General features: G+C 40.3%; 1 protein-coding gene across 1 annotated transcript in view; it reads left to right on the top strand.

Annotated features, from left to right (window-relative positions):
* Positions 1-12,602, top strand: part of FNDC3B (fibronectin type III domain containing 3B) — a 208,635-nt gene that overhangs the window by 139,668 nt on the left and 56,365 nt on the right. The window contains exons 8-11 of the mRNA XM_057411515.1: positions 922-1,079; positions 3,314-3,373; positions 6,128-6,266; positions 6,598-6,651. Coding sequence (XP_057267498.1) covers positions 922-1,079; positions 3,314-3,373; positions 6,128-6,266; positions 6,598-6,651 — 411 coding nt within the window. The remainder of the gene's footprint in view (positions 1-921; positions 1,080-3,313; positions 3,374-6,127; positions 6,267-6,597; positions 6,652-12,602) is intronic.

Genomic DNA, 12,602 nt, shown 5'->3' with positions numbered 1-12,602 from the left:
GAAGCTATGGAGGACTTGATGCTTCCCTGGGCTTTTCTCTGAAGGTATACATAAAAAGTTACGTTGTCTGCAATGCCTCTGCCACTGTGTCAGCAGGCTGTCCTGGTGACAAAGGCGATGCTAGTTCTGTAAGCTTGGTCAGTCTACAGTTATGTGACTGTTTTTCCAAAAGAATACAACTGCACTGGTGGGGTGATAAAGTTGTTTTGGTGCAGAGCTTTGGGGTACTTTTTCTGTGTTTTAGTAGAAGAGAGTCCCCCCCCTCTGACATTGAGTTGTTGAGCCCAGGAGAGACCACAGATCATACATGCTGTCTTTCAGGGCACAAACTGATTGATTTGCAATGTGATTTTTAGTTGACAAGTTGACAATTCTATTATGATTTTCCTTTGTGCTTTTGAGTCAGTGTAACTTTGCAAATTGAATTGTTGGGTATTTTTGGGGGGGGGAAGGGGTAGGGAGTTATTTGCAGTTCAGTTACTGCGCAAGAAGGAGCAGGGTGACTAAAAAAAGCTATCAGAGATTATTAGATAAGCTCCCTAACAAAAGTTTTAGAAAAATAATTGCAACAATCCACAGGGTAAAGTCTCTGTTTCACTTAGTTCCACTTCCTTTCAGGGAATGGCCACGCAACAGGTACCTCCAGGATGGTGCAAGGCATCCTTGACCAGATGCTCAATGGCAAGCCATTTCACGGCAAGGGGGCATCTCTCTGTATTCCTCATCTGTTAAAGATTAGTTTATGCCATGAATATGTAATTTTTTGTGTTGTTGATGACTGTTTCTGACCCTGTACTTTTTACCTGTAGCTCTGGAATTCCCTTTTCATGAGAAATTGGTTGTAAAGATGCAAGCAGAAAGCAAGTACTCACAGGATAGTGTTTTTCTAGGAATTCCGAGTAACCGATGTTTCTTTTATAGGTTACAAATATTCAAGCAAGAACAGTTTTACTTTCCTGGTCACCTCCCACTGGCCTTCTAAATACAGATAGACACAACAATGGTTTGCCTTACACCTGTACCTACGAGGTTGCCTTATCGGATAAAGGGAAGGATGGAAAATACAAGATAATTTACAGGTAACGGCATCATTTTTACACTTGTGTTTTTATTAGGAATAAGCTCCCTGTGCTTCTCAGTGTGTATTTTGACATGCACATCAGTCACAGAGAAGAGACACATTTGAACACCCTGTAATTGCTCCCTTGCTGTCCCATCAGCCCCCTTTGATGGAATAACTTACATCGAGCTGTTTGAGTGCATGTTGCAAGGTCTGTAATTGCTTTCCCTTCCCACGTCACCAGCATCTGGCAGATCTTGCATGGGATGCTGTGTCTCCTGTGCTGATGAGAAGGTTATTTTTTTCTCTTATGCTAAATGTCAAAACCTTTCGTGTACACCATGCAGGCAGGATAGCTGCCTTCCTAATGGGCTAAATTTGTATGGACTTGCAGAATTAAGAACAGTAAAGCTTGCTTTTTGAGCTAGTGAGCAGAAGTTTGAGGGCTTTACTGCTCCATAGTGTCTTAAATGAGCAGAGGACAGAGTACACCATCAGTAGACTGTATAGGCTACCCAGAAAAACCCAAATATTTGGCTCTCAGAAGTCTTCAGTAAAAATTAAGGGATTGCTCTCTCTCTCCTTCCAGTGATCCTCTGAGCTCATTCTCTGATCAAGTACATATGGTGTTATGCCTTTCTTTTTCCTCCCGCTAGTCTAGGAAAGAAAATTTAGAGATGTGACTGTGGCTATTGTGAAATAGCTAATCCTTCCCAAATCTCAGTAAATAAACTCCAGGTGATGCAGCATTTATGGACTTACCTCTTGAGACCAAACCATCTCCTCTTAAGATGTCCTGTGAATTAGTGTATTCCTCTTGGTATGCCAGAGGCAGGGAACTGAGCAGATTGAATTGTTTGGTACTATAGAAAGAGGTTATTAACCAAGAAAATGGTGCCTGATTTTTATTTTTTTTTTCTTCTGGTATTTACACTAGCTAAACTAACTGGTATTTCACATTAGTGAGCCAGTGTGAGCATCTCTAAAGGTTAAAATGGGCTGCTGAGCTCTTAAAATGGGAACGGCACTTTCTGGTACTGCTTGTGCTTGCTGGTGTGATGGCTGCACGTTTTCTCATGGTTATGAAATTTTGTGCATCTGTTTTAAAGCTGCTATTAGTAATCTGTCTCCTGCTGCTGGCCACAGTGTAGCCGTTAGCTTGATACGGTACGCTCCGTCACAAGCAGCAGTAATCATTATTACTATAGGCAAACAAAAGTCTGCAATGTGTTGAATACATTGTCTTTGCAAGGAGGTGCACTCATTCAGGGGGGAAAAACTGAATTTACAGAGCATTGGATTATACGAAATAAAGAAGGGGGTTTTGGTGGATTTCTGGCAACCCAGGAGGCGTGTGCTTTCTGGTTGGTTTTGTTCTCTTGATTTTTGAGAGATCTACCCATATTTGCCCAACCTCCTGTGAAATAATTCTTTATGCCTAATTGAGAATTTTCTTGTTTCCCGTATTTTAATAAAATCATGAAAAAGCCAAACAATGAGATGGCTATTACTTACTAATTACTGACCTGTACCTTCATTTTCACAGAATTGTCAACACATGATTGAGCCTAGTCTTCATTTACCAGCAAACAAACCAAAAGGAAAAAGAATAGCCCTAACTGTGTTGGCTACATTTGAAATTAATAGATTATATGCTGGATTTTTCCTAAAATGTCTGTAACTCTGTGTTTTTACTTTTCTTGGTATTGAAAGAGATCTGGGTCCAGCTGTTACAGCATTAATTAAACCTCTCCTTGTCATGGCCCTCACAGAGACTGTTCTTCTGAAAGAGAGAGCAAACAAGTGAGAGGATTGTGCAAGAAGCTATACTTTATCCTCTGAAGTTCAGTGACTCACTTTTTATAAAGTATTTTGCAATAATGAATGTGCAGAAGGTACGAAAGTAATGTATCAATTTGGCTCTTTTCAGCTCTGGGAGGGTTGAAAATCCTATTTGCTTATCAACAAAATGTAAGGATAGCATTGAAATAAATCAACATAACTGGTTTATTGTATAAATTGGGATGGTTATTACTTTTCTCCTGCGTATACAGAGCTTTGTAAAGTTTTCAGGGAACAAGAATTGCATTGACAAATTATTGGTATATTGTTTACTACTGTTTTTCTGGAAAACACCCATTTTCCTTCAAATCATAGTATGAGGGAGTTGCTACTCACTGAAAAAATCACTGGCTGTGCTAAGTGTGATACTGTTTTTCATTATTTGTTGGGTTTGGTTTCTTTTTCCTGCAGTGGAGAAGAATTAGAATATAACCTGAAAGACCTTAGGCCAGCAACAGATTATCACGTCAGGTGAGTTAGTCTGACTATGAAGGTCACTTAAATATAAACTCTTCAGTTATATGAGGATAAATGTGAAAGTCTTCTATCTAACTCTACAGTGTAGCTCAAGAATTTCACGGTCATCTCTGTAAGTGTGTTTTCAGTGGCTTCTAGATACTTTCTCACAGTTTTTATCCTGAACTTTAAAGTTACAAGAGTATTTTTTGAACAATACATTTGCTGTCATATTGCTATCATTACTATGGTAAAGAGGAAAAAAGACATCTGCATAGCTATATTTCTGCCTGTGCATTTAACAGGCCTAGAAGCGCTTGTGTATGAAAGTGGGATTCCTCAAGCTTCTTAAAAATGTGACTCAAGCAACTGGCATTTCTGTAGTTACTGTACCAGAGATGTGCTAGCACCGAAAGTACTCCAGCACAGTTTCCTCATAAATACTCCTTGCTTCATGAAGTAAATCTGCTGCTTAGAAATGCGTCTGACCCTAATTTCAGAATTTATTAAAAAAAAAAAAAAAGAAGGATTTGCACTGGCCTTTCTTGGTATTTTCAGGGTGTGTTTCTCTTTGATTTGAAAAATGTGGTTTACTCGTTTAGTAACTGTTAACACATTCTGTGTTGCTCCCTGATGTTTTTAACACCGTCTGTGGTGTTATCTGCTTATGTTGCCTTTTTTTTTAAAGACTTTCCTTATGAAGCAAGGTTTCAGAGTCACATCCTGCTCACTTATACTCAATATCCTTTAAAAAAAAATCCTTTCACTCCTTTCTATTGTTTCCCTCTGTTTTTCCAGACAAGGGCTGGATTGCTGTGCTTTTTCACATCAAGGCTGCTCCTGTTTGTAAAATTTTAAAGAGCATTGTGCTTCTCAGCTATTAAAAAAAAAAACACCAACCCAACACCAGAATGTATCTGTCTTGCTCTGGTGCTACAGCTTATGTTTTTCTAAGAATACTTTCTAGTGAAGCTTTAAAATGAGCGTTTCAAGAATAAGCACAAGATCAGAAGTAACTTCTTGTGCATAAGTACAAGACTCAGACTCCCAGGTCAGCCAGTAGTCCCAGCCCTAGCAGCAAATGGATGGTAGCAAGGAGGAGAAAATTGTATAACACTGCTGAGCATCCTGCTGTAAGCGATTGAACATGATGTTAAAAGCCAGCTTCCAACAAGAAAGTGGTCTCTATGCACAGCGTGGCATTGAGGTCTGGTGCGATTTTTGAGGGCATTGTGAGTATTTGCCCTGTGTCCTGGCTGACTTCTTCCTCCCTACCTACAGCTCGCTCCACCTTCCCAGATGTGTGTCAAATTAAAAATTGTTTGTGAACAGTTAGCAGTTAACTTCATTTAAAAAGGAGAAGCAACTGCTAAATATAAAAGTCAGACTTAAAAAGCAGCAGCATGTGTTTGGAGTGGAGGGAAACAACCCTGAAAAGACGTGCTGTTTGCTTTCCGTGACAATTTTTTCCTTCACTGAAACTGCATTATGTATTAACAACTGTGAAGAAATAAATCTGTTAAGTAAAGAAATCTATTGGGCAACCATTACTCGGCAGATTGCCTCAGGTCTCCTTAACCTTGGCAGCATCTCTCAGGGCTTCATCTCCACACAGACAAGCTGCTTGTTCTTGGTCCCGCCCTGCTGAGCCCTGACACCCAGGACATCCTGGTTTGCTCTGAATCTCTTGCCTGCGTTTCTTCCAGTAGTGTGACTTTGGTGCTTGCAGAGACGACTGTGCTCAGTGTTTCAGTGACTTGCAGAAGATGCTTGTTAAGCTCATTTTCACATGGTTGTGTTCCCTGATGGTATGTGTTTGCTGCTTGGCTACACTGATTTCCGGCACGGGTGCATACCACTCACCAGCTTCAGACTCAATTAACTGCATTTGTTTTCACTCCTGACTAACAGGTGGTGGGTAAAGCAGCACTATAGCAGTTCTTGTGAACTTCCCAAAAGGTTTGATTCTATGTAGGTGGCCATTGTACATAAATTACTCTTATCTACCGAAAACAAATTTAGAAATTGCCCTTTCTTAAACTCTGCATTCAGGCGCACAATAGCTACAGGGAGCTCAGAGGTCATCGTCTGGTCATGGTTTGAACTTTTTTTGAGTAGAAGACTTCCAATTTGCACTTTTATTTTGCTGCATAGAAAATGTGCAGGAGAAAAAATATCATTAATTTTTTCAGAGCAAAGCACCTTGTGAGGAAGTGCTCAACTACATTGTGTTCACTTTCCAATATGTGAAATATTATATATCCCCTTCTGTACTGATATGTAGAGAAACTGCCTGAAATCATATTTGCTTTGAAGATTTTTATTTTAACCAGAGCTGTGTAAGTTCTAAGTGTTGACACCTAGGCTATGTAGAAGCTTGTAGCCATGGAAGGAAACCAGCAGTTAGCGCCGCTCACTTGCTTTACATGTACGCAGGCATTAAAATTTTGTATTGCAAAGAGGATTTTAGCACACTGTGTGTGAAAGTCTGGCAACAGGCAAGAAAGTAATGGTGGAAAGAAAAAGTGATGATGATAACTAAGTGGTCTCTGGGAGTATTTGAACAAACCGCTGTAATATTTCTCTTCTGCTGTGAATTCTGTTGCATATCAAGTGAAGTAGAATAATGATAGCCACTGGTCTGTGAGAAATCTGTCATTAGTGGATGGTATTGTGGATGCTTTGGTAGTCAAATATTGTGGCTGAGGCAGTGCTGTCTCATCTTGTATTTGTCAGCTAATTTATAACCCATTTGAATGTTGTTTCCAGGGTATATGCAATGTACAACTCAGTAAAGGGTTCCTGCTCAGAGCCAGTAAGCTTCACCACTCACAGCTCAGCACCAGAGTGTCCCTTCCCACCCAAACCCTCGCACAGGACCAAAAGCTCCTTAACCTTACAATGGAAGGTAGGTAATGCTTGGATCAGGCAAGAAAGCAAAGAAAAATACAGTTTACTGACAGTGAGCATAACTGTTGAAAATAATTGAAAGCTGAGACAGTTTTCAGTAAGGAACTTGAACTTCTTGTAATCTACAAATCCCTCCCCGTGCACTGACTTGACTTTTAAAATGTATGTGTTTCATTACATCCAGCTTCCTCACAGTATTTGTTAAGAGGTTGCCAAGCTGTGCACAGCCCCCAAGCTTTGGCTTCACTTTAAACTTTAGTCATTTGCTGGGGGGGAGGGAGTAGTTTTCTCTTATTCCCAAAATCACCATTGTTTATTTTTCTTCATAGGCGCCCATTGATAATGGTTCAAAAATCACCAGCTACCTTCTGGAGTGGGATGAGGTAAGGAGTAACTGGTTGAAATAAATACATAAATAAATGGCACTCAGACTTTACAAGGATTTGCTGAGCAAAGAAAAATAATTAAATACAGGAGAAAGTAGAAGTAGGAAAATGAAATCCTGATGGCATTAAGTAAAGAGCTGGAAAGGTTAAAGGGATGGGGGGGGGGGAATTTTAATTCACTGTATTTTATGCAGAGACGATGTTCTGCTTCTGTACTCTTGAAATCTAAATTTTATTGCGCATGCAGTGCGCTTTATTTGTTAATTAGCATTACTTGTCATTTAATGACTTGATGTATCTTAGAGTTCTATTCATGATTTCTTTTTCTGGCTGATATCTGAATCAGAATAAATTGTTGTTCTTGCCTCAAAGAAGAGCAGTGATCTTGCAGCCCTTTCATCAGGGAATGTATTCAGGGTCAAAATAATGATGCCCTTTACACAGTGGCAATTAGTCCCCTTCTAGACACGAAAGGAAGTAAGTTCTCTGTCCCAAATATTTACATAGTGAGCAGCTTGCTTTTGGGGAGAGTGCCATAAACAAGAGATGTGGACTATTTGCTGGAGGTGGGCTCAGGTTGTAAGTCCTCCCTTCATCCCCTAATTCCTTTCCATTGTGTAAGCCTTATTTCTGCAGAAAGCATGAGTCAAGGAGTATCATCTTTGAAGGAAAAAAAATACGTGATGTTTGGAACCACTCACCCTGCAAATATTTCAGTATTGCAGCAAGTGAGGTCTACGTGATGAGAAACCTATTGAACTGAACTAAAATAAATCGTAATTTTAGAGTGACTTGCTGTCCCTCTCTGCATAATGAAGGAGAAAAGGTCAGTGAAGAAGAAAAAAAAATGGAGTGTGAGGTCAGGGAATGGAGATTAAAAAGACATTTCTCCAAAAGTAGGGGCTAGGGTGATCCCATTTCACCTCCTGTGACACCTTGACTGTGCTGTTGTGATCTCTTGCAAGGCTTTCAGTAACTTGGAGCCATGGGAATGTAACAGCACCAAGCAGTGAAGCGGTGGAAAAACAAATGATTCCAGCCTACAAAGGGAAAGGAAGCAATAGAAGGTCTTGTCAGAAGAAACACCAACTCAACAGACCATTAATGCAGTGCTAATACTTCTGATGTTAATTTTGTCCACGTGGACCCTAGTCATAATTTCGGATATACGTTAGGCAACTCTGAAATGCTTTTGTCCTTTAAACCATTTAATACTGAGTATATATGTAGACTTTCATCTTCAGAAATAATTGTTACGACCGTTTTTCACATGGCAAAAGTAGCTAGTAGGCTAGCTCATGTACGAGTGGTAAAAATGAAGGCATCCTGATTCCTTTGGTCTGTATGGTTTAATTACCTTCTGTATGGTTTAATTACCTTGTTTTATCAGTAGCAGTCCTGAAATCTGAGATCCCAGTGGGTAGCTAGCCAGCAAAGATGAAAGAATAATGGCCCTGCACAAATTAATTTGGTATGTCTCCAATGATTTGACAGAACTCCTGACCGAAAAGTAATTGTCAGGTTGTTTCCTCTGCTATGAGACAGAAATGCAATTTTGAGTTGCTGAATTAAAACTTGCTATTAAGGCCTACTAAAGAAAAAGTCTGAAGATGTAGGCTGGCTGTGCCTACATCTGTGGGAGCCTCATCTACCGGCAACAGCAAGCTCAGCAAGCTGTTCTACCCACTTTTCCATGTGCCCTTACAAGTTGTGCCTCTGACTTAGGGTGCGGTTAGATCCCAGAGTTAGAGCACCCAAGAACAAAAGAGAATTCGCTTGTAATGCCCCGTACCTTTGCACTTGGTTGTGTGAACTCCACGTAAGCAAAACCACTGTTTTACAATGCCACACTGTGTCCTGGTGAAATCAAGAAGTAAATAGGGAGGAGGAGAACAATTGCCAGGCAACAGCAAATGCTCTGCCAGGTCTCAGCTAGAGCAACATTCATCAGCTACAGGGCACAAAGTAAGATATAAACATGGGGAAATCAGCAATCAAAATGAAATTAAGTTGTGGCTAAAAATCAGAGAGGACTTTGCATGAATGGAGAACAAGAAATCTATCTGATGATGGAGTTAGACAAACACCCTAAAACGGCAGTCTGCCTTGAGATGTTGAGTCCCTTCCTAAGGGAGGATGGTGTGTGAGTGAGCCGTGGAACCCAAGCTGTGCTACTCACTCCCACCAAGGAAGGGGCTTCAGCAGCCCATTCGTGCTCCTGCACAGTGTGTAACAGATTGTCTCTCTCCGAGATCTTGGAGCATGATGCTCAACAGTATCTCAACTCATTCCTCCTGTTTTTACAGTGGAAAGGCATAGTTCATAGCATCTAAAATGCAGCCAGAAGTGTAGGTGGCATCGCTCATATATGCAAGAAATAAATTTGCTGTAAAACAGCAGCAGAAGCAGCATGTTTTACAGCCCTGGGATTAGGTGAGGTTCTAAATTGTAACAAGAGGACAGCATCTCATCTCTTTGTGGCTGCAGCTGGGGAGTCCCAGAGGGCTGAGGTGCTGCAGTGCCAGCTGGGTGCAGGGGGGTCTGCCTGGGATCCTGGGTTCAGAGCTCCTCAGCAAGCCCTGTGCTACCACACGTATCTACTGCAGGGTTCCCCACTGCTCTGGAGGGTCTCTCTAGAGACTGGAGAAAGGTGGATTTTGTTTCATTGGTTTTATTATTATTGTTGTTGCTGTTGTTATTATTATATTTCCTTTAGTGTGGTTTTTTTTGTTTTGTTGGGGGTTTTTAATTATTATTTTATCTTGTTGACAATAGATGCAGTACTATCCCCATTCTGTGGTTTAGCTGTCTTTTCTTAGATGTACTTTAAATGCCTTCTCTCACCTCATTAGATTAGCTTTAGATGAAACACAAATGAGTTGCTTTCGTTTCTTCATTGGAAGTAGGTGTCTTCTGACCTGTTTTGATGAAAAGAAGGTTATACTTGCTTAACATGTCACTGTGCCAGTCCTACCCAGCTGCTGCTTCTTCAATTTAGTTCTGAGTTTTGGGGATTTCCCTGACCTGCAGGCTCTGGAAGATAGTCTATAGACAAAGCTATTCCTGCTATTCTACCTTTTTTCCCCCTCCCAATTTAGATTAAATGGTTTGTAACATGACTGGTGTTACGTGTTTGTTAGAAAACACAAATACTTTCTTCCTCAGTACTAAGTCTTTGACTTACAGTTGTAATACCTTGATAATAAACTGGTTTAGTTTCAAATGCCTGAAGAACTATGGAGGATGATCTTTATTCTTTAATAGTAGCGTAAAAGATCAGTTCAGTGAGTTGTCACCTGATAACATTGGATGCACACTGGGAAAGTTTCCATCGACTTCAAAGGAGATAGGATCAGCCCCTCTCCTCTGGTATTTCGAAATTCAGTTGGATTTGAACATGCCTGTAGCTCAGGTGCTGACGTTACCAATATTAGCCTGGCAATAAAATCAGTTAGAATTATTATTTAAGGAAAACTCCACCTTCTGGCTCCTTTTCTATGAACTTTACAAACCTGAACTAGTCACTCGATGCCTTTGTTCCAGGATTGATTATTCGGGGTAAGCAAAAGGCTAATTAGAAAAAATAATGTTAAAAATATGCCAAACAGAAAGCAACACTGTAAATGAGTTGATGCTTTCTCCTGTTGCCAGCATTCATCAAAATCTGTAAACTGTAACTGCATTGAAAAATGCCACTAACACTGCTTTAAGAATCAGGCCTTTGTTACTAATCAGATGTGAAATGCTGATTCCATGATTAAGTGATAGTAAATACATGTTTCTCTTCTGTTTATGGATAGTGAGAGTATCCTGTTCATTCTCTATGGAAAGTGTAGGACTGTTCCTGAACCAGAGAGGACATCCCTCTCAGGCAGTGTGTATAACTCAAAAGCAGCTTTAATTCTCATCCATTAAGCGTCTCATTTTAATTTGCTCGAGAGAGACTGATAGACTACCACACTATTTAGTGATCTGGTGACAGGTAGTTAATTAAGTTTATATAGAGATAAATGGAGATGCCACCAAGTTTTAAACTGCTTGAGGCTAGCAGAGGTGTTCTTTGTTATACTAGCTATAATTGGGCCATGCATATCAGTGATGGTCCACCAAAATTCAGTACACGGAGCCCCACGCTTGTGCCTGGTTTGTGTTTGCTCACCTGCATGCCCTCTAGGTCTGTTCTGTGGCTATGCTGCTCCTGTGAGACATACAAGAAGAGAGTCTTGGATGAAGTTGGATTTTGTGCATGTATTAGGAATGTTTCATAGGTCCTGTCATGTCTACTAAATGTTTGTATATCGAGAAAATTCAGTTATGTGTGTAAGAACATGCACAATAAATGCTTTGCAGAGAAACTAGGTTGTGTTATAGTAATTGTTGACAGTTTGCTCCGCAGCTTTGTGTCAGATTGAGTATCAATCTGCTGCTTTTTATTGCCAATATGAGACAAACACAGAAGTTAAGGCTGGCGTGGCCTGCAGCATATTCCATTTTACCTCCTGGTTGTAGATCTGATGCTGACAGCTTCTATTCAGATTTCTGCACTGTGATCCTGTGAAGGACCGTGCTCCATTTCTGTATCCACTATACCTGCAGTGACCCATTCCTCGTCATGTTTATTTACTATGTCTGCCACAGGGAATGTGATCAACAAAGCCCATTTAAAATCCCCAAACCCTTGTCTTCTCCAGGAGAAACGTAAGCACCCTGTGTAGCTTGAAGTATAGCTGAAATAGCAAGCAAAATCTTGAAAACTGAATTGTTGTGCAAATTCTAATGGATTTGTGGAGCTGAATTGTGCTTGTTTCCTTGGACAGGCTCTGATCATCACACTGTGGGTGATTCATGGGTGAATCTCTCACGAAGAACAGGGAATGCAGGCTGCAGAAGGGGCTAGTGAAGAAGTCAGACAGTGCTCTTCCTCTGAAATTTGTGGATTAGAAATAGTTGCGGAAGTGATACAGTGTATTTTAAGCAACTTACAAAACATTATTTGAGGGATTAAAACTTGGATGCCGGGTGTACAAAGAATAGGGGAAGGCTTCTGGGAAAGCTGTAAGACTCTTGGGTGGCAGCCAGTACCAGCCTGCCAGTTGCTCCTGTCTATAATTATGCCAGCATTAGTGCTTTCATAAATCTTGGGAGAGAAGGAGCAGAGAGACTATTTCCAGGCTATTAATGCCAGGTTAATTAGAAATATCGGCCAACCTCTCCAATTAGTGCCAATAGAATCCAAAATACCAGCCAGTCTGAGTAACTTGAATACCAGTTGGTCTCTGTGCAAGTCTGGGGAGGGTACAATGCCAGTTCAAGAAGAAAAATATATACAATATCAGAACTTGTACTGTTATAAAGATGGACGTATGTTAAATGTTTGGCAACCTCTGCAAAGTTTTAATCCACCAGTTGACAAATTGGAGTTTTCTTGGCCCATTGCTCTCACTTCAGGCATTGTGCTACAGATGAGAGAGATTTTCCAGGACTTGCCTTTTTAGCCAGCCGATTCTGTTCATTGCTTTGTCAACTACATGCTTAGCATTTGGTCGCTTTGTTCTTTTGGAGAAAAATCACACAAAAAGAATAAAAACCCCCAAAATAAACAAGCAACTGTTCTTAAGAAATCAAAAAGAAGTGTTTTCAAATGCTTTACAAATAGTGAAGTCATTAAAGACTTAGAGAAAAATTTATTTAATGCACCTAAGCCTATAAAAGAGAGTTTGCGGGGGGGGGGGGGGGGGGGGGAATTCTGTGCTTAGTAGTCCTGCACTGATGAATGGGTATTCTACTAAAAGATAGGATTACTAATTAAGTTTTAAATACATTATTGCTGAGCTGGGAAGTATGGTGACCTATTATTTTTGTCCAAAAGGAATTTTATCATATATCTTTAAGGATTTTAGATCTGAAAAAGTTTTCTCTTTTACAAAAGACTTTAAGATTCATCATTC

Source organism: Pezoporus wallicus, unplaced genomic scaffold (genome assembly GCF_028554395.1).
Source record: "Pezoporus wallicus isolate ANWC-B61680 ecotype Strahan unplaced genomic scaffold, APGP_CSIRO_Pwel_v1 contig_6899, whole genome shotgun sequence".
Classification (NCBI taxonomy): Eukaryota; Metazoa; Chordata; class Aves; order Psittaciformes; family Psittacidae; genus Pezoporus; species Pezoporus wallicus.
This window is presented reverse-complemented; position numbering and strand designations above follow the sequence as displayed.